At 41.2% G+C, this 23,222-nt stretch overlaps 1 protein-coding gene across 3 annotated transcripts in view; it reads right to left on the reverse strand.

Moving 5' to 3' along the window:
* Positions 1-23,222, reverse strand: part of B4GALNT2 (beta-1,4-N-acetyl-galactosaminyltransferase 2 (SID blood group)) — a 60,345-nt gene that overhangs the window by 19,882 nt on the left and 17,241 nt on the right. For all 3 annotated transcript variants that reach the window (XM_014790789.2, XM_087441022.1, XM_087441023.1), the window contains exons 2-3: positions 9,970-10,170; positions 9,249-9,383 (exon numbers count right to left, since the gene is read on the reverse strand). In XM_014790789.2, coding sequence (XP_014646275.2) covers positions 9,249-9,383; positions 9,970-10,170 — 336 coding nt within the window. The remainder of the gene's footprint in view (positions 1-9,248; positions 9,384-9,969; positions 10,171-23,222) is intronic.

Below are 23,222 nucleotides of genomic sequence, written 5' to 3' on the forward strand. Positions count from 1 at the left end.
TCCATAATATATAAAGAACTCACACAACTGAACAACAAAAAGCAAACAACCCGATCAAAAAATGGGCAGAGGAAATGAACAGACACTTCTCCAAGGAAGATATACAGATGGCCAATAGGCACATGAAAAGATGCTCAACATCACTAATCATCAGGGAAATGCAAATCAAAACAACACTAAGATACCACCTCATGCCCGTTAGAATGGCTATAATCACCAAGACAAAAAACAACAAATGTTGGAGAGGATGTGGAGAAACAGGAACCCCCATACACAGCTGGTGGGAATGCAAACTGGTGCAGCCTCTATGGAAAACGGTATGGAGATTCCTCAAAGAATTAAAAATAGAGATGCCCCGGCCGGCCTTGTGGCTTGGTGGTTAAGTGCGCGCGCTGCAATGCTGGTGGCCCGGGTTCGGATTCCGGGTGCGCATCGAGGCACCACTTCTCCGTCCATCCTGAGGCCGAGTCCCACATGCAGCAACTAGAAGGATGTGCAGCTATGACATACAACTATCTACTGGGGCTTTGGGGGGAAAAAATAAAAAAATAAATAAAATCTTTAAAAAAAAAAAAATAGAGATGCCCTATGATCCAGCCATCCCACTACTGGGAATCTATCCAATGCACCTGAAATCAACAATCCAAAGAGGCTTATGCACCCCTATGTTCATTGCAGCATTATTCACCATAGCCAAGAAGTGGAAGCAACCTAAGTGTCCCTCGACTGACGATTGGATTAAGAAAATGTGGTATATATATACAATGGAATACTACTCAGCCATAAAAAAGACAAAATCGTCCCATTTGCAACAACATGGATGGGTCTGGAGCGTATTATGTTAAGTGAAATAAGCCAGAAAGAGAAAGACAAACACTGTATGATCTCACTCATATGTGGAATATAAACCAACACATGGACAGAGAAAACTGGACTGTGGTTACCAGGGGCAGTGGGGGTGGGGGGTGGGGGGTGGGCACAAGGGGTGAAGGGAGTCATATATATGGTGATGGACAAACAAAAATGTACAACCCAAAATTTCACAATGTTAGAAACCATTAAAACATCAATTAAAAAAAAAAAAAGTTCTCAGGACAAGAAAAAAAATTCTGTAACTATGTATGGTGACAGATATTAACTAGACTTACTGTGGTGATCATTTCCCAATATATACAAATATTGAATCATTATATTCTACACCTGAAACTCATATAATGTTATATGTCAATTATACCTCAATTAAAAAAAAAAAGAAAGTAGATTGTCCCTATCTCCCCTCCATTCTCTTGCCCCTCCTTTATTCCCGCTCCTTCCCCCAGCCTCTAATTCCACAAAAGAATTGAGGCAGTTTACAACAAAGCACATAAAAAATAAAATCATGACCAGCAAAAAAGAAGAAACAAAATAATGAGGCTGGATAGGCCAACCCAGCTGCAGTAGCTGAACAGCAGAGTCACAGCTAAACTTCCTGGTAGCCAGGGTAGAAAGTGATTTACAGCAGTGCTCTGGGCTTATTATCAAAAGGACAAAGCAGACCAGCTCGTCAAGGGAAGTAAAACTTTTCCTGGCACTGAATTAAAAAATAACATATATCACAAGAAACTTTCTTTGGGAGTGATTGTGTCTGGATATTTTCAGATGCAAACATGGTGACGATTTTCATATGGCTTTGATGTGGCTGGAGCAACCTTCCATCAAAGGCAAGTGCATAACCCAGTCCAGTGAGACCCATTCTTTGAGAGATTAAGGGATATGGTTGAAATGCAGCCTTCAGGGATCCAGTTTAGCCAAGGATATCACTTAGATTATCTGGAAGAAAGGTTAAACTACTATAGTGAATATTTATGGGAATATGAAAAATACAAAATTTAAAAATGAAAAAGGACATAAATAGGCAATTAACAAAAGAGAAAATACAAATGGCTAATAAATATATGAAACATGCTCAGCTCAAATATTAATCAGGGAAATACAACTTTAAAAAACAATGAAATGCCTTTTTCATTAAAGTTTTAAAATCTGACGCTAGCGAGTGTTAGGTAGGGGGTATGGAAGGCACTAACTGCACTTACCCACTCTTCATCAAAGTGTGAATTAATATAGGCCCTCTTCAGGGCCATTTGGCAGTATTTCTTAAGAGTAGAAATAAGCATATCCTATGACAGAGCAATTCAGATGCTAGGTAAGCATGTTTACACATGCTTGCATGTGTAAACAATACATGCATAAAGACATTCATTTCAGCGTTGTTTGAAATGAACATCCTTATACACATCTTAATGAAATAAGGAAAGAATGTAAATATAATGTAATATTATTATAAATTACATAAATGTCATAATGAAAAAATTTTTTTACTCTGAATGTCTTTCTTTTTTTTTTTTAACTTTATTTATTTTTTTTTCCCCCAAAGCCCCAGTAGATAGTTGTATGTCATAGCTGCACATCCTTCTAGTTGCTGTATGTGGGATGCCGCCTCAGCATGGCTGGAGAAGCAGTGCATCGGTACGCGCCCGGGATCCAAACCCGGGCCGCCAGTAGCAGAGTGTGCGCACTTAACCGCTAAGCCACGGAGCCGGCCCCTGAATGTCTTTCAATAGGTGAATGGCTTAACAAAACTCAGTGTCTTCATATTCATAGCTGTACAGCAATCAAAAGGAATGAACTAGGGGCCAGCCTGGTGGCATAGTGGTTAAGTTCACGTGCTCCACTTCGGCGGCCCAGGGTTCGCTGGTTCTGACCCCAGACACAGACCTACGCACCACTTATCAGGCCATGTTGTGGTGGCATCCCATATAAAGTAGAGGAAGATAGGCACAGATGTTAGCCCAGGGCCAATCTTCCTCAGCAAAAAAAGAGGAGGATTGGGGCCGGCCCTGTGGCTTAGCGGTTAAGTGCTCGCGCTCCGCTACCGGCAGCCCGGGTTCGGATCCCAGGCGTGCACTGACACCCCGCTTCTCCGGCCATGCTGAGGCCGCGTCCCACATACAGCAACTAGAATGATGTGCAACTATGACATACAACTATCTACTGGGGCTTTGGGGAAAAAAAAAGGAGGAGGATTGGCAATAGATGTTAGCTCAGAGCCGGTCTTCCTCAGCAAATACAGGAGGATTGGCATGGATGTTAGCTCAGGGCTGGTCTTCCTCACAAAAAAAAAAAAAAAATGGAATGAACTAGATATGTAGCTAGGTCTTAAAAACATGTCATCGAGTCAAAAAAACGAATTTCAGAGTGATTTGTTCTCATGGCACCAATTACACTAAAAACATACACGCAAAACCCCAATAGTATATGTTTATATGGATATATATAGACATAATATGTGTGTGTGATTATGTGTGTTCATTTGTGTGTGTAACAGTAAAAAAAAATAGTGTGGAATAATATATACCAAACTCACAATGGCAGATTCCTCAGCTGGGTTGGCAAGGAGCATACCATATAAGGAAGGGAAGAGAATGGGGGTAAGGGGTTGGTTCAAGTGGAGTTTTTTTTAAGGAGCATTATCCATGTACTACTTCTTAACTGAAGTACAATATGGAGTTAACACACAGGATCAGACTGACGAATCAGACTCACATGAAGCAGAGCTCTACCCAGTATCAAGCTCCACTAATAATTTCCAGGATACAGACAACTGAGGCACAGACAGAGCACAGAGAGGTCATGGGCATCCTGGGTGGATCCCCCAGTCATGCCTTCCCACATCAGACATCCACTCTCTGGCAGAGGATAGTAGATGTGATCTCCAAATGAGGCTTTGCTGGATTCACTCACACAGCAGGAAGCATGTAAGCTATGAGGCATCTGCATTTTATACCCCTAGAGACTTGTACAGCTTATGAAACACTCGTCAGGGAGCCAAAGATGCTGGGTTATTTACCACACATGATCTCTTTGGCTGGAGACAGCCTGCTAAGAGCAGTGTCAGCTTGCAGAGAATCCCTAATCTATGGGAGGAGACAGAGTCCCTGTAGCACGAACCTTCCAGTCTGATGGAGGACAGTTTGGCTTTCACAGAGCCCTTGGGTTGAAGGGAGAACTACACAGTTCCACCTTCGGGAGCCACCAATCAGGTGGGAGTGTCAAGACATAAGGCTTAGCTAACATTTGGGGAGTAACAAGTTCTGGAAATTAAGACAAGGCAGGGATTGTCAACCTGGTGGAGTGAGGTGTGTGCAGAGGGAAGTAACAGACTTTCTAGAAGGGCTTTCTCAAACTACACAGTCCCATCTACTACCCAGCCCTGCCCCTCATCACCTCCAGAAGAATCGCTACTTGTTGTTACAATAAATTGTAGATTGCCCTATTCCCCTAGGTGTGCTGAGACAGAAAAACTTTTGGGAACCACTGATCCCCATCAATAAAGTTTGTACTTTCTGAGCTGAGAAAGGAAAGTTTCCAGCCTGAAGATGCTAAATGAAGCTTGGAGGAAGAGTGTGTGGGACAGAGAATGCAGAAACAAATCCCAGTTAACTGGTGTGTTTTGCTAAGAACAGGGCTGGGAGAATGTGAGGAAGGGACATGGGTGCCACTGAGAGTGTCAGTGTCCAGCCTCCTGGTCCGAGAGCCAGCCTGTCCCTCTCAGCCGATATTTATTAGGGATGCAGCACCCGGGCTGTGATAGCTTGGCTCACACCTGTATTGCCAGGTGAAAACCCAGGTAAACTGAGTCCTACCCCTCCTACAAGCTCCACATCTGCCCCACCCCAGCAAGAAGCCACCGGACTGTCAGCAGTGTGCAAGGAATTAGAGTGAGCCCGCAGATGGAGTTTTTGCACCTGAGTGTAGTTTATTCACAGTGTAATTACCACTGGGGGGTGTCCCTCAGACTGCAGGGGAAAATGTGAAGATCTTGAGCGCTGGAAGGGTTGGGGTGAGAAGAAAGACACTTTGAGCCTGAAGCAAGATCTTCCTTCCTGAGCAGGGAGGACTGAATAGCAGAAAACTTATCCCAGAGTGGCGGCCTCTTGGATACCCCAAAATTGGTGGCCAGCATGTCAGCCATTGAAAGTTGGTGCCTCAATGAATTGGCCCAGCCCACTGTCCATTGGTAAGCTTGGATACTTTGTGTGAAAGGGGCCTGTAAGGCAAAATCTTGCCTACTTGCCCCCATGAAGAGGCCTTGATATATATGTATATATATATATCAAGAGAGCCAATTGTTGAATTTTCAGGAATTTTGCAAGCCAGCTGTTAAACACAGCCAATAATAAAAATTAAGTTATATACACTTAAATATAATGTAATGAAAACAAAGGTAATAAACTCTCAAAACTCATCACTTCCTAATTATTTTGCATGTAACTATTATCTCTGCTCTCCAGGTTATTCATATCTACTGTGTCTGTATGGTGGAGATATTGCATCACGGCGACCTACTGAGAATCTCTTCCCAACTCCACATTCAGTCATGTCGGTAGCATGAAATCAACCACAGTATGATTATTAAACCACAGAAATTGGCAAACACTACGAGCCACTGTCAAAAGCCCATTGTTACACACTTACCACCACTATTCATACCTCTCCCCCAACATGTATAAACACACCTACACACTCACACACAAACATCCACTCCACTGTTAAAAACACAAATGGTTGTATACTGCACCTTGCTTTTTCGACATAAATAGTAGAATAGTATTTCGTAATAAATAGTAGAACTCTTTCCCTTTCAGTGTTATCTAGATCTACTTCATTCTTTTTAATGCCTGAAGCTTTGTCTTCTGAATTGCTCCCTTTCTCTGGGTGTGAAGTGAGTTACACCCAGGGCTCTGCCCAGAGCCACACATCACTTCATGCCCCATTATTCATTAATTTCTTGACTGCCAGGCCCTGTGCTAAACTGGGGACAATAAAAAAATAAAGCCCATTCCCGGAATGGGGAGAACCTAGACCAGACGCCAACAACTAGAACACGGGGTCATCTGTTCAGTGGCTCGGAATGTCACCTTCTTCTTGACTATTCCTTTGTCAGTTCTCAGAGCTGGAAGCTGCTCTCCCTCCTAAGATCGACCACCTCACTCCCTCTCATGGCTGTTATAACTTTGAGCTTTGAATTGAACTCTTGAGTTCCACACAATTTGCCAAATACATTCTGTGGGCCTCACCGCCCACATTCACTCAGCACTGGGTTCTGGCATCCGTAATGATGGCGCCACGTGGATACTGATGTGGAGAATGGACACCACCTGGGGGAGGGCGCACCGACTGTATCCCCTCCATCATACCATAAGCTCACTGAGAGCAGGATTTAGATCAGACTTATCTTTGTACCCAACTCAGCGCCTTGCCCAAAGCAGACGTTCAGTGTGTTTCATCAGCTAATTGGCAAAGATTTGAGGCACTGGTAGGAGCTGGGCGTCTCTCTGCCCAGCTGCTTCCTTATTGGCAAGAGACCTGGTTCACATCAATTGTTGTTACTGGGCTTTGTTTTTGTTCATACCTGTATTGCCAGGTAAACCCCAAGAGAGCTGGGCAATTCCACAGGGGAAGGAGGGAGCAAGTGAGAACGTGGCCAGCTCCTTGGCCGTCCCTGTTTGGAGTTAGTTCCTTCTTATAATTCCTTCTTCCCTGCTCCCTCCAGATCAGTACCCCTCCCAACAGTCACCCACCTCATGTCCTCTTATCCCTCCCTGTCCCCTCCATCTCACCCTCTCCGATCTCCTGTTCTCCCTTCCCCCACCATGCACCTCCTGTGATGTGCACACGCGAGGCTTTCCCTGCTGGAGACAGCCATGACTTCTTTCTCTGCAGCCCCTGCCTGCCCAGGACAGACAGAGCCATCGTCCTACATAAACGTGCCCTGTGTTTCCCCTCACACCATCCACTTATTCTACAGACCCTTGTTGAGTCCTACTCTGTGCCAGGTGCCTCAAGTCCCCAACTACAGGGACCTCACAGATAACGGCAAAGAGAGACCAGGAGACACACAGTGGGAACCATCCTGGCAAGAAGCAGGCAGAGGGTGTTATGGGAGCGCAGAGCCAGGGAGCAGGTTCTACACGGTGCGAGAGCTTATCACAGGAAGTTATGGTTATTTATATACTTTCCTTCTCTCTTCTACTATCCTATAACCTCATTGAGGCCACAAACCTGATACAGTTAAGCTCTTCCGTGTATCAACTCATGCTCACAATACCTCTAGGTACTATTACTATCGCCATTTTGCAGAGGAGGTTAGGCAGCTTGCCCCAGGTCGCCTCGCTGGGACGTGGAGGATGCAGGACTGGAATGCAGCCAGCCTGCCTCCCTTGGCAGCACTGTTGACTCCTGAGCCCTGAGCCTCGCACAGCTGGGTGGGGCCAGCATTCAAACCCATGCCATAATCACCTGTGTGTTCCACTGGCTGGCTGACTTTCAATACTCCTTCCTGTGTCCTCTCTTCTGAGGAGTCTTCCATTGGTATGTGGCTTGGGTGGGTAGTAGCTGATCCCTGAAGATAAACATGGAGGGGCCTGACTCACCCTTTCCCTTCCCTGATTCATGACTTAGGCTCAGTCAACCGAGCAGCAAGGCAGTGACCCGGGACTGTTCATCACAGAGGCACAGACAACATCTGTTGCAGCACAGAAGGAGTATTTACTTTCCACCCAACTCCTCAACAGGTCTCCCTATCTTCCCTATACCTCCCCTACAATTTAGTCTCCACAGAAAAGCCAGACTGATAAAAGTATCTCAGATAATAACTTGCCACTTTTTAAAACTGTTCATTCTTTGCATTACCCAGAAAGCAAAATGCACACTCCTCCTCCCGGCTTACAGTGGCCATCCCGACTGGCCTCTCTCTGGGCTCACATACCACCAGCCTTCCCCTGGTTTACTAGGCTCCAATCGCCAGGTCTGCTTTCTTGCCACGCAGCCATCACGAAAGGCCCACCCTGACTCCGGGCCCTGCATTAACTCTTCCTTCTGGGGTGCTCTTTTACCGGGGATCATGGCAGACTCCTGCTTGATATACAAATCAGAGGTCAAGGTCACCTTCCTTCATCATCCCATGAAATTGTATGCCATCAGGTCACATTCCACCACGATATTTTAATTTACATCTCCAAATAGCACTTATAACCATCAGATATTTAGGTGATTTATGTATTTCTTAATGTGTTACGTATTGCCTGTGAAGAACTAGAAGAATGACAATATTAATAATAAACCACAACAATAACAGTAGGTGATATTTCTACAGAGCTTCTTTTTTATTTTTTAATTTTTATTTATTTACTTTTTTCCCCCAAAGCCCCAGTAGATAGTTGTATGTCATAGCTGCACATCCTTCTAGTTGCTGTATGTGGGACGTGGCCTCAGCATGGCCGGAGAAGTGGTGCGTCGGGGCGCGCCCGGGATCCGAACCCAGGCCACCAGCAGCAGAGCGCGCGCACCCAACCGCCAAACCACGGGGCCGGCCCCTCTACAGAGCTTCTGTATGTCAGGCCCGTTATGAGTTACCAGTTCTTTGCATGTTAACACAATGCTCCTTACAATAAGCCTATGAAGCAGGTATCTCTATTACAGTTTTTCATATGAAGATACTGAAGCACTGGGAGGTTAAGTAATTTGCCATTCAGCCTCCTCTAGAGTTCAAGTCCTTAATCATGGTGCTATTATTTTTTTATTGTAGTACATCTTCCACCGTAACTCATAAGCGATTGCCAAAAAAAACTGGAAGGGCCTGCCCAGCTCTTCATGCTCCCTTGGTTCTTGATTTCCCAGCCTGGTCATCCCACCACCCGTGGATTTAGTGAGATCCCAACATCCCTCCCACAAATTCCCACTTGATATAAGCCAGCCAGAATCAATTTCTGCTCTTTTCAACCAACAACCCTGGTAGATACACCCCAAGGGTTTAACTCTGGGCCTTGCACATGGCATGCGGACCACACGCTCTCAGTGTATAAATGACGTAGACGGTGCAACTCGGTAAGACTGCAAAGCCACCTACACTGATGGCCCGGGTGCACGGAAGCTGTGCCACTAACACCACACTGACGTTTCTATCTATCTTCATATCCCTTTGCTCTTTTTTTATTAGGAAATGTCTTAGACATGCAAAGTTTTATAAATCTTCATTTAAGGATTGTTTCCTCAGTTCTTTTTCCTTGGTTTATTCCTAATAATCCCTCCCAGGGACCCCTGCAACAGAGAAAGTTCCTTCCTTTTCTCTTCGGACCCGTGCCCTCTGGACAGAGTAGAGAGAGCTTTTCCTCACCTCAGGACCCAGGAGCCCTCCCGGTCTGCATTACCTCCTCTGAAAATGTTCGAATTCAGCCTGTCTCCTCGCATTCACCGCAGGGAGGTCGCTCTGGCTGTAGGCATCCTGAAAGTTATAGCCGTGCTCTTTGGTGACTTCACATTTGCACTGATTTTTCGGGAACAGCCTAAAACAAACAAGGGGACTGTGAACATGGATGGGTGGGTGGGCTGGTGGGTGAGAGGGAACCTGAGGTCTAATCCAGTGTGTTACTCACCCTGAGAATCAATCTCCTTTTCTATACCCAGCTGTCCTAGTTGGGCTGAGACCCTGGAATCCCAGCAGTGGCCCCTCAGAGACACAGGGAGGGAGGGAAGGGGGAAGAGGGAAGGGGAAGAAGGTCTCCCTCTCTTGAATTGTCCCCTGCACCAAAATTCTTTAAACTTGAGAGTCACGTGAATGTCAATGGCATCCCAGCCCCACGAGAAGAGGAGACCTGTGGGCCAGAAAGGGAGCATCTTTCCTGTAGTTTTGGTCAAACAGGCCCTCCAAAGTTTTAAGAGACTTCGTTGGGTGCTGTAGAGAACAGAGACTGTGGCCTGCAGACCAAGGACTTTCCTGATCTCGCAGGTGGGAATCACTTTAGCAACCAGCACAGGTTCAGGAAGGTAGGAAACCGTCTATAAAATGGGCTCAATAGAGCAGAGTAAACCACAGGAGAAGCAAGGGAGATGTCGGACCAAGGGAGAAGCGAGCAACACTTGATATCTCACCAGATTCCGTCGTAGGTAAAGAGGTTCCTGAGACGCTCCTCAGGTAGAAGGTTCCGCACCCGGACAGCCATGGCGGGACGTGGGAGCCCTGATGTGAGGCTACTGAACTCTGCACGGAGGGACACACTTCTGAACATAAATAAAACAATGCCAAGTCCTGAGATTAAGACTGACATCTTGAGGAACCACAGAAATCTAGAGCTGTGGGGACACAAAAGAGCAAATTCCATTAAAATCTTTTTTCTTGATTATGTAATAAATGACTTGATCGTGTCATGCATATGGAAATAGTAACTTGAGGAAAAATGTAAGTTAAACCTAGATCTTATACTATTTACCAAAATTGATTTCTGATAAATAGAAGAGTAAAGGATCAAATTGCAATAAAGAGGCTCAGAAAAGTCACAAATAAAAGAGTGGGCAAAAACATCCCAAGGGGAAAAAAAGGAGAGTAAGATTTGCAATATTAATGTCAGTTGAATTAAAGACAAAAAATACTATTAAATAGGACGGAAAGGATCACTTATAATGATCAAACGCCAGATCCACAAAACAGATGTGGTGGTCATGAACTTTATCCACTCAATAATGGCATTGAAGCACACCAAAGCAAAGAATGGCAGGATATGAAAGGAGAAGGATTAGAAATACAAAGATAGTCATAGATTCTAAGATTCTCACACCTAACGTCTAACGTTCTAATATCTGTCCTTAACAGATCAAATCTCAAAAATATATAAAGCAGTAGAGCAACTAAATGACAGAATTCATATTCTGTTAAAGAGCTCTTAGAACATTTACAAAAATTCACCATTTATTTGGACACATAGGAAACTATAATGAAGTAGAAATCGTTCAGATCATATACTCTTGACAGTGCAATCAAAACGTAACCTAATAACAAGCCCCCTCCCTCCAACCATTGAAAAATTTTAACAGACTTTCCCAAGCCACTCGTGAATCAAGGACAATATCAGAACAAGAATATAAAGGTAGTAAAGACGCTACACAGTAAAACTATGGAGCACACTAAAACTATACTAAGAGGAAAATTTGAAGATTTAAATACAAATTTCTAATCACAAGACATAAAATTAATAAATTAAGCAATCAAATAAGAAGTTGGAAGAAGGACAACGAAATAAATCTAAGAAGAGCAGAAACAAGAACTTAATAACAATGCATGTAGAAAGTGGTGAATCAGAAAAAAAACGAAAACAGAATAATTACTAAATCTGAGCACTAACTGAACAGACAAGTTTTGGGATATCTGCTTGGTTTATAATCTCCCTTCTCTAAGACTTTTCTCCAGACCCACAGAAGTGATACCTACTAGCCTACATGATACCCCCCTGGCCACGGCTGACTGGACCAAGGGTGAACACCTCGTCTGAGCTGGGCCAGTCAACCAGAATTTTTTTCCCAGGAACTAGGGAATCAGAGATGTCAATCAGCTTATCAGAGATATCAATCAGCTTAAGAGAGGAGAGAATAGAAGAAGGTGAGAGACACAAAGAGAAGCCTACATATTGAATATCTAGATGAAAGAGATGACTTTCCAGAAAAACATAAATGACCTAAAGAGTCTTGTAAAAGTGAAAACAACTGAAGAAGTTGTCAAAGGCCTAAGTACTCCCCCTTTCAACAAAGTCCCAAATCCATGTTTCACAAGTAAACAGCTCCAGCTTGGTTTATAAAAACAGGTTTACAGTGATGCAAATATAAGTACTTATGAATAAAGATGTAAATATGCTAAATAAATATTAGCAAATAGAATACAATGGTGTGTTAAATGAACAATTCACCGTTAACAAATGGAGTTCTTTCTAGAAGTGCAAGGATGATTCAATATTATGCAATTTATTAATAAATTTCACCAAGTGAAAATTCAAGTCAGGAGAAAAACCAATATGATTATATTGACGGATGGTTTAAAAAGCATTTAATAAAATCTAACATCTATTCTTAATTTGTTAAACATCCCTCATTGAAGAAAGGACCTAGAAGAAATGACGCCACACTAATAATTATGAGCACGCCTGACACCTGGATCTTGGTTGCCAAACATTATTGCCCTCTAAAGGAAACCAGAGCTCCCTGGAGAAATGGCTGATTCTGAGTTTGGAGTAAAGAAAATTCAAAGTGAATCTGGGACATCCTGCGGCGCCAGAAAGGAAGGGAGGTATCTAAGAGGACCACAGTCATGACCAAAGAAAGAGGAGTCAGCTTAAAGGGTCTTCTACCAGCCATATTTGGGACAACTGAGGTATCAACGAGAACCATGGCTATAATTAATTATCACACACTGAATAAAAGAAGATCCATGAACCTAATGATACTCCAAAGGAAAAAAATGCAAGGGATGGGGGCCAAAACTTAAAAAAAAACAAAACAGGGGGTCGGCCCACGGCTTAGCGGTTAAGTGCACACGCTCTGCTGCTGGCGGCCCGGGGTTCGGATCCCGGGCGCGCACCGAGGCACCGCTTGCCCGGCCATGCTGAGGCGGCGTCCCACATACAGCAACTAGAAGGATGTGCAACTATGACATACAACTATCTACCAGGGCTTTGGGGAGAAAAAAGGAGGATTGGCAATAGATGTTAGCTCAGGGCCAGTCTTCCGCAGCAAAAAAGAGGAGGATTGGCACGGATGTTAGCTCAGGGCTGATCCTCCTCACAAAACAAAACAAAACAAAACACTTTTTTTGTTGTTTTGTTTTGTTTTTTGTTGTTGCTTTTTTTTCCCCCCCAAAGCCCCAGTAGATAGTTGTATGTCATAGTTTCACATCCTTCTAGTTGCTGTATGTGGGACGCGGCCTCAGCATGGCCGGAGAAGTGGTGCGTCGGGGCGCGCCCGGGATCGGAACCCGGGCCACCAGCAGCAGAGCGCGTGCACTTAACCGCTAAGCCACGAGGCCGGCCCACAAAACACTTTTTAATTGTAGAAAAATTCCAAGCAGACACAAAACATAAAGAGGATAGTAAAATGAAGCTCCATGTACCCATTACCCACCTTCTACTCATGGACAAAATGGACTTATCTATTTATTCACCTATTTCCCTCACTTCCCAAATCATTTGGAAGCAAATCTTGACATCATATCATTTCATCAGTAAATAGTCTAGTACATATCTCTGAAGGGTAATGAGGTAGTTTTGTGCTCAACTCAACTGAGCTGGAACCAGTTTCCTGGAATTCCTTTCCTGGTGTAATGCCAGGTTAAGGAAGGCTGCAAGAGAAATTTGCATCAGATTTGGGAGGCAGCAGCCTTTATGCTCTGAAGGTCATCCTTCACTAGTGTAGTGAAGGGCAGCTGAGGTACCGGCAAGTTCCATCCACTTGGTCCTCTTTCCCCTATTCTGGGTCTGGCCCTTCTTCCCAACGACTGACCCTGCTGACCAACAACCCCAGGTTCACTACCAGAACTTTCTCTGTGAACTCACAGTAGTGGTCGCCACGAAGCAGTAACAACCTTTCATACTCTTCTCCACCAACTTGCTTTGTGGTTGTCCTCCAGAAAACGGGCGTTTGTGGATTCTTGCCAGTTTCAACTTATTCACCTGTGCCAAGGCTCTGAGCGACTTTTCTCTGATCCTTTTTGGACCTTGACCTCCCCAACTCGTCCCACAATTGTGTTAATTCCTACAATAAATTTCTCATTCTATAATACTCGTAGTGGTTCTGCTTCCTTGATTGCGGCTTGACTCATACAGACAGATAAGGCTTCTTACACACACACATGATCCCATTATCACAGCTAAAAAATTAACAATCATTCTTTAATACCATCAAATATCCACAGCGTTTAAATTTCCCCATTGTCTTTTTTTTAAGGACCAAAGCAGGATCCAAATAAGGTCTATATATTGGTTGACTTGTCCCCTAAGTTCCTTTTAACATATAGATTCCCCTGCATCTCTCTTTTATTTTCTCTTGCAACTTATTTGTTGAAGGAACCGAGTTGTTTATCCTATACAGTTTGGATTTCTCACATCTGGACTGTGTGGTTTCAGCCCCCTGGCATCACGTTCCTTTGTCCCCTGTTCTAGAAATTTGTAGTTAGATCAAGAGGCTTAATCAGATTCAGGTTTGATTTTCTGAGAAAACTACTTCACAGGTGATGGTGTGTGTCCTTCCATCAGGGAGGCGGGGCACAGAAGAGCTCATCACCTTTCTTTTTTGGGGATATTAGCAGCTATTTGTTGATGACTGCTCGAATCAGTGGTTCTCAGTCTTTTTGGTCTTAGGATCCCTTTATAATCTGAAAAATTATTGAGGACCCCAAAGAGCTTTTGTTTGTACCTATCAGTGTTTACCATTTTCGAAATTAAATTTGAGAATTTAAGTATTTATTTATTCATTTAAAAGTAAAATAATAAACCCATTACATGTTAACATAAATAACAGATTTTTATGAAAAATAGCTCTGTTTTTCAAAACAAAAAATAGTGAAAAGGGTAGCATCATTTTACCTTTTTGCATATCTCTTTAATATCTAGCTTAATAGAAGACAAATAAATTCTCATATTTGTTTCCGCATTCAATCTGTTATGATATGTTGTTTTATTGAAGTATATGAAGAAAATATGGTCTCACACAGCTATGTAGTTGGAAAAGGGAGAAATATTTTAATTGCCTTTTCAGATAATTGTGGATATTCATCTCCGATACTACACCAAAAATCAAGAAGTGGTAGTTTCTTAAAAGGCTGGTCATGATGTAGAATCTGAAACCATATCAATGAATTTTTCAAATTTTTTTACATTAAAATCCACTGATAGGGCCGGCCCGTGGCTTAGCGGTTAAGTGCGCGCACTGCGCTACTGGCGGCCCGGCTTCAGAACCCCGGGGGCACACCAACGCACCGCTTCTCCGGCCGTGCTGAGGCCGCGTCCCACATACAACAACTAGAAGGATGTGCAGCTATGACATACAACTATCTACTGGGGCTTTGGGGGAAAAATAAATAAATAAAATTATAAAAAAAAATAAAAAATAAAAAAAATCCACTGATATGTCTTGCACTTTGAATGGATCTTTTACCCATGCATGATTTTATAACATCATGCAGTGGTCATGTGAAAAATATTGGTTCACTGAGTTATGCTGATCTTACAAATGTCGATGCATTTCATAATGCAATATCAATAATTCACATTCATTAATATCAACACCAATCTCATCAGAAAAGTCTCTAAATATTAGAGGCTGTCAAGCTCATGGTGCTGGAAAGAAGTTTTACAAAGTTCTAATTTTTTAAAACTTGAATTTTATTACTGGCAACAAATATCGCCACCTGTTTTCTTGAAGCGACAGGATCACTGGGTCAATTTTTTGAGAAGACTTCTACCAAACACACAAGTCTGAATAACCACAGTTTATTAGTCATTATTTCAAGTAAAAAAGATTTCCACTAAAAAAGCAGCTAGTTCAGCTCACAAGTCAAATTGCACAAGTGCTTTTTCTTGAGACAACAGCCATTGTAAGCAGCAAGCATGTTTTATGTGTATATCTCATTAAAAAGATATACTTAAAAGTTGCAATTTAAAAAAAATCAAGTTTTTACTGTTTCATCAAGGATATTTGAAGTGAACTGGGTTTTTTTGTACTGTGCGTGTGTGGTGGTGAAGTAGATAACTACCACTAGTTCAGTTTGGTGCCACTGCACTAATTTGCCCATTATTGCCTTTGCATCATCAGTATAAATATCAGCATAGCGAAAAAGGCAAATAACATCTTAATATTACTATGAGAAGAGTTTTGACCTTGCAGACTCCCTTCCCCTCAGGAGTCTACGGCCCACAGTTTGAGAACCTCTGCTCCAGCCCCTTCTTCTATAGGTTGTCAGAGTTTTTCTTCTCCATATTTAGAAGCTCTTGATGTATAGAGATATTCACCTTTGTCTGTCACGTTAAGTAGCAAAGATTGTTTTTTCCAATTTGTCACTCGTCTTTTAAAAAAAATTTTTAATTGTGGTCATAAACATATAACATAAAATTTACCACCTAAACCAGTTCTAAGTGTACAGTTCAGTAGTGTTAAGTGTTTTATTCACATTGTTGTGCAATGGATCTCCAGAACTTCTGTCTTTTTTCTTTGTTTCTATTTTTGCATTGCAAAACATTTTTTCGAATTTTTTTCTGTAATTGAAATTCAAATCTTTTGCCTATTGAAGAAAAGCTCTTGTTTACTGAAGAATGAAAACTAATAAATGTAGAAGGAATGACAGAATTAGAAAAATCACTATTTTGCAACCACCAATGTAATGAATGATTCTGGCCAGGATCATGCATATATGCTGAAATTACTGGGTGAAAGGTTGTTGGGGAGCAGGATATTTAGTGGTGCCAACACAGAGATCACATACTATTTACAAAGCAAAAAAAGTGCCTTTACAATGAAATGATCAGGCTGTCACTACCTTAACCAAGTGATCAAACTTAGCATCACTAATAGTGAGACAGTCTGACAAAGTGTGCCTTCTGACATGATACCATATGAAGCACACAAATCACTTATGGAGTATTACTGCCAGAAATGTTTAACCAAGACGTAATCAAGCCTCGAGACCTACCTTCCAGTTTACAGAAAATAACAGGGCATAGTGAAGCAAATTGAATAACACCATCAAGAACAACCAGATACGACAGGATATGGGACATTCTACAAGACAGCTGCCCTGGACTCTTCCAAAAGACAACGTCATGAAAAGAAAAATAGTGGGGGGATGGGGACTGCTTTTGATAGTTTAAAGAGATCTAACAACCAAATGCAATGTGTGAACTTTGATGGGATCATTGTTCCAAAAATGTGGATATTTGACCATGGGCTGAATGTTAGATTATGTTAGGGAATGGCTAATTTTTTTAGGAGAGACAATTATATTGTGATTATATAGGAGAATGTTCTTCTTCTTAGAAGTATGCTGAAGTAGTTAGGGGTGAAGTGTTAAGATGTCTGGAACATCCTTTCACATGGTTTGGCCATTAGAGATAAGGCAAATGCAGTAAAATATCAAGAATTGTTGGGTCTAGGTCGAGGGTGTTTGAGTATTCACCATAACATTCTTTCAAGTTTTCTTTAGTTTGACAATTTTAAAAATAAAACATAGGGATTTGGAAACAATTAAATAAAAATTCCTCATGTAAAATAAGAATAGGTGGATGCTTTCTCAGCATGGCAAAAGATTTACATTTCAAACCAAAAGCCAGCGTTATGTTTAATGGTGAAATACTGGAAAATTCCATTATAGTCAGGAATAAGATAAGAATGCCCACTGCTATTATTTAACTTTGTCATGAAAGTGCTAATCAATGCAGTAAGATTAGCTTATGGAATAAAAAGATATATAACAAAAAGGAGAATATTATTTACACATGAACTAACTGCATATTTGGAAAACTAAAATGTATTAAACGAGAAACTATTAGATATAATAAGATTTTAGTAGGGTAGCTAGTTATAAAATAATTAATTAATTAATTAATTTTTTGGTGAGGAAGATCAGCCCTGAGCTAACATCCGCCAATCCTCCTCTTTTTGCTAAGGGAGACTGGCCCTGGGCTAACATCTGTGCCCATCTTCCTCCACTTTATTTGGGACGCCGCCACAGCCTGGCCTGACAAGCAGTTTGTCGGCATGCATCCGGATCCGAACCCCGGGCCGCCAGCAGTGCAGCGCGAGCACTTACCCGCTATGCCATGGGGCCTGCCCCTAAAATAAATATTTTAAAAATAATAATAATTATAGTTACTTGTAATGACCACTTGCAAGGTTCTAACCCTCTGCCAAGAGCTTTGTGTGCATTATCTCCTTTAATTCTCACAACAGCGTAATGAGAGAGGTTCCATTACTCCACCCAATTAGCAGATGAATTAGCTGCCGCTTAAAGAGGAAAAGTAACTTGCTCAGTTGATTAGTGACAAATGCAGGATTCAAAACCAGACCACACTTTTAAATGCTACACTACACAGTTTTCCATAAGCCAACAACAAAGAAGAGATCTGATTCAAATTAACACAAAAGGATAGAATACCCAGGCAGGCAGAAACTTAAGAAGGAATCTGTGGCACCTGTATGGTAGACAGACTGTTAAAGTGGTCCCATGATCTCTGTCTCCTGGTCCTATTTGAAAACCTCGCAAAAGATTCTTGCTGTGCAGCATTTAAAATGGGCTTATCATTTGTACCAACTGACCTTCCTTGAGATCATGCAGTCTTACCTTATGTCTTCTTTAAATCTATTCCCCCGCCAGAATCTTATCAATACATGAATATTTTAGAGAGACTAAGTACCAAAATACCCAGCCCAATACTTGTATATTTTTAGTATCATATGGAATTAAAATCCTAGGAACTATAAACCCTCTAGATCTCATGTGGTTTATCCCTTCAGGCATTTCAGACTTTGAAAGTAGGGCCTGTGCGGTTATTTGCCTGCTCGTTTGATGTTTACATTTCCCGTATTTGTATCAGTATATATCCGGTTTAAGCAATCACTGATCTTTGTTGGATTTTAACCAAGTCTTACAGTGATTATTTGTGTTTCTATAGATCTCATTTGTGCTGTTATAGAAAACCTCCATTTTGAAAATCTACATTGTACAGAAGCACGTCTTTAACGTCTTCAGACAAAAAGCCTTAGAGTTAACTGAATGTTTACACTTGGTGTGCAACTTAACAGGGAGGGCCTGAAAAAGAATGAGAGTGGACTATTAATATTTTTAGTAAAATGTTGCCTTTGTCTTGTGCAGAACATGTAGAATATACCCTTTAGTAAATATTTTTAAAAGGTAGTGATGCTTTGTTTTGGAACTATAATATTTAATCATAAAACTTCTGAACATCTTGTAGTTTTTTAAACCTATTGGAAGTTGTTTACCAATATTATTTTTGTTGGAAATGTGAATTTCTTCCTTTTCTTCCCAACTTCTCTTAAAAAAAAAGGAAGTCAGTTTCTGGTAATGAATTGAGCAGATATCTAATATATAATATGCCTTTTGAGCTGTGTAACCTAATATTTGGACACTTGACCATTTGTTTTATTATGTAATTGATAAAATAGTGATATATATTGATATTCGTTCAATCATATATTTATGCCATCTGGGAATGTGTGATTATAGTTCTTTGGGAGAAATAATTTGTCAAGTATTGACTAGTCTGTAAAACCTTATTGTGAGAGCTTAAACACCTAAATAAATAATGAAATGCATTTCTAAAAAAAAAGCAGGGGGCCGGCCTGTGGCGCAAGCGGTTAAGTGCGCCCGCTCGGCTGCTGCGGCCCGGGGTTCACTGGTTTCGATCCCGGGCGCGCACCAACGCACCGCTTGGCAAGCCATGCTGTGGCGGCGTCCCATATAAAGTGGAGGAAGATGGGCACAGATGTTAGCCCAGGGCCAGTCTTCCTCAGCAAAAAAAGAGGAGGATTGGTAGATGTTAGCACAGGGCTGATCTCCTCACAAAAAAAAAAAAAAAGCAAAGCTGAATATACATAGAATACACAGGATGAGCCTTAAAAAAACTAAAACTTTATTGGATTATATACCAGACTACATGTATATTTAAAGTATATAGTCATAGGGGCCGGCCTCGTGGCTTAGCAGTTAAGTGCGCACGCTCCGCTACTGGCGGCCCGGGGTTCAGATCCCCGGGCGCACACTGATGCACCACTTGTCCAGCCATGCTGAGGCGGCGTCCCACATACAGCAACTAGAAGGATGTGCAACTATGACATACAACTATCTACTGGGGCTTTGGGGAGAAGAAGGGGAAAAAAAGGAGGAGGATTGGCAATAGATGTTAGCTCAGGGCCTGTCTTCCTCAGCAAAAAAAGGAGGATTGGCATGGATGTTAGCTCAGGGCTGATCTTCCTCACAAAAATAAAAAATAAATAAAGTATATAGTCATAGAAAAAATATCTGAAATGACACCCATCAAGTTGTTAATTGTGGCCAATGCTAAGAATTGGATTATGGTGAGGAGTTTTTCAATCAACATATTCTTATATCAACATATTCCTATACTCACTCTTTCTCTTTTTTTTTGCAGTGATCAAGTATGAATTTTGTCATTGAACAAATAAGAATTAAGAAAATTACAACTACATTAAGGAAATATGAATAAATGGAGATAAATTCCTATTCGTAACTAGAATAACTCAATATTGTAGGGATGTAACTTCACCCCATATTAATCTATAAATTCAATACAATAACCACATAAATGAAACTGCAACAGAATTTCTTAATTCGTCAAAATGACTCTAAAACATATTGGAAGTAACGTGTGAGAATAGTAAAGAAAATATTATAAATAAGACAGATGGCTGTACATTAGGCTGTGCTACTACTAAAGAATAAAATTATTATAAAGCTACAGTTATTAAAAGTATGATACTGATTCAAGAAATAGGTGAATAGGTGAATGGAACAAACCAAAGTCTAGAAATACTTGAGTACATATAAAAATTTTATGCGGAATTTTCACTACTTTGTTGTATATTTCTATAACATCTGAATTTTCTAAAACGGTATTCAGAAAAAGGTAGATATATTTAAACTAATCAAGTTATCGAAACACTGGCAGAAAATAAACCTTTACTTCCTCTTTGTCAAGTTCAACCATCTGATCAGACTTGTCTCAGCTTAGTTCTGGTTCACCAACCCTGGGTCCAGCTGGGGACAGCATCTCGTGATGCAGTCATTAATAGAAATTGTGTGGTAGGAAATTACCAGTAAAATGTTCAACAGCTGAATTTTTATCAGATAACTACAAATGTTCTACACTATTAAAATTGTACTGTTTATGTGCTTAAGTGGGGATGTTAAAATTATAAATCTATGAGTCTGCTATTCTGGTTGGATCATATTTGAGAAACATTCAAGAAAGGGCCAAGATGCAATTTATGAAGTCAGTGAGAAATGAGGAAATGAACCAGTCATCTGTATCAACTGATGGCAATTTGCCCCTTCAAGCCAGGTGAAGCTGTTTAATTCTGCCAAGCAATTCTCATATTCCAGGTGGAGCTTTGGGAACAGGCAGAAACCGGGTGGGTAGCCTGAGTCCTGAGTTAGAAGATGGAGTCCCACTGCCCCAAGGGCTCTTGTACCCTAGCAGGAATGGTCCTGATGTCAAGCCCTCTCTGCAGACAGTGAAAGCCGGTTAGGCAAGATTTTCCATTTGCCTAAGAAATTATCTCATGATTTCTGTGTGCTCTGTCACACTCATCCCTTTATGACCACAACTCTTTGACAGAAACACCTACAAGGGGAAGGCTGAAATACTTAAATATGCAGCTGAACCTTTTTTAACGTCTGCACAGTGAAAAACAGCACTGAAGTAAAAATGGTAATATCGGATTTCTGAAATTGTTCTAACAAATATGAGAGCAAAGGTTTAATCTTAATTCACTTATGAGAAAAACATCAAGACACCAATTAACAAATGGGCACGGAATATGAAGAAATGACTGACCCAAGAATAAATACATTTAGTAGGCGAACGCATAAGAAAATATTTGTCTTCACTTGTAAGTTAAAAATATTGAAATTAAAAATAACTTTGAAGTAGCATTTTAAGCCTGTTACGTTAATGACCAAAAAGGTCTGGTGAGATTGTGGACAAAGGTGATATATACACACTACCTTTGAATATTTTCGTCAGGAATTTTTGGTTGCAAGTATCAGAAACCCATTCAAATTATATACATAATAACTATGAATTATTACATAATTATATAATAACCATGAATTGTTTCACAGTACTGAGTACAAATAATATCACCTGTCTTTATTTTCTTGAACTAAATTAGAATTGGCTACATGCCACCCTTTACTGTGATTGGTGGAAAGTTCAAAAACAGTCTTACAGAGCTTCTCCCTCTTCTACCGGCTCATCTAAGAGCCTTAGGGGCAAAACGGACTTCTGTCTTATATAATAGTGGACTAGGTGATTCAGACTTAACTTTCCCGCTGATGACTAGAAAAGCTGGACCAAAAAAAAATCTGCTTGAAAGGATCAGACAGCTACCAAGATAGCGAATTACTGGGATAGGATTCAAGGGATAATGGAGGCTACGGAACAAGGCTACTTCCTCTGGATGTGTTTGCTGATTCCTAAGGGAGCTGCTGAGAGGCTGAGCATGCTTCTCTCAGTCTCTTGGGGTTAGGGGAATAGATATTAGAGTCCAAGATTCACCATGGGGTGGAGGTGGGGGTGGGGGTTCCTGGTGACCTCCACTTGCTTTGGAACTCCAATGGGCTACACCAGTAGAAGGGGTGAACCAGAATTAGACAGACACTCCTAGGCATGGCTGGTAGCCTTCCCATCATCTCTTGAAGTGGAAACATTGCCAGCGCTCCCAGTGCCTAGCAGAACCAAACATAAATCACCTCTGGAGGAAGCCTAGGTGTTTGATTATTTCCACAAACTATTTTGAAAAGACAATGCTTCACACATGTGGAGATAACATTTTTAAAATGAGGCAAATAAGGCAATAGAAACACAGGGCTTCAGATATTGGAGTTATCAGACACATATTGTAAAAAAGTAAACCTATGATGCTAAAGAACTGCAAGTTAATGATTGAGAATTTTAACACAGAACTGGAAAATATAAAAAGAACCAGACAGAAATTTTAGAAATAAAAAATAAAATAACAGGATTGAAAGCTCAGTGGATGAATTTAACAGACAATTAGACAAGACTGGAAGACAGGTCGGAAGACAACAGCCAAAATGAAAGATGGAGGAACAAAAGATTTAAAATTACTGGAAAGAAGTAAAGACATAGAGTAAAGATACAGTGAGTATTGGAGTATTGGAGGAGAGAGAGAATGGGGCAGAGTAATATTTGAAGGGAAAAATGGTTGAAAACCTTCAAAACTAATGAAAGACTTCAACTCATGCTGTCAAGAAGCTCGATAAGCAACAAGGAAGAAAATTTAAAAGTGACTATGAAGCCGGGTACCTGAGGTTACTGTAAATATTCAGTAAGATTGCTTTTCAACGTTGTTATGAAAAGAAGTTAACCTTGTTAAAGTGCTGTTTTCTTGTTTAAGCTGAGGAATTACTCAAGAGTCACAAGGATTTATGAGTTTGTTTTACGGAAGAAAGAGAACGCCTTCAAGGAAGTTACAATCGCCAAATAAACAGCCCCCAGCTGCTGTTGACGCCCAAAAGTTAGATTGCCCAAGGGCTTATCTGGAGTGAAAGATTACCCCTTTGTTTCTCCCAAACTCTTCCTGCCAAGCCC

Source organism: Ceratotherium simum, chromosome 16 (genome assembly GCF_057802395.1).
Source record: "Ceratotherium simum simum isolate JZ-2026a chromosome 16, ASM5780239v1, whole genome shotgun sequence".
NCBI lineage: Eukaryota > Metazoa > Chordata > Mammalia > Perissodactyla > Rhinocerotidae > Ceratotherium > Ceratotherium simum.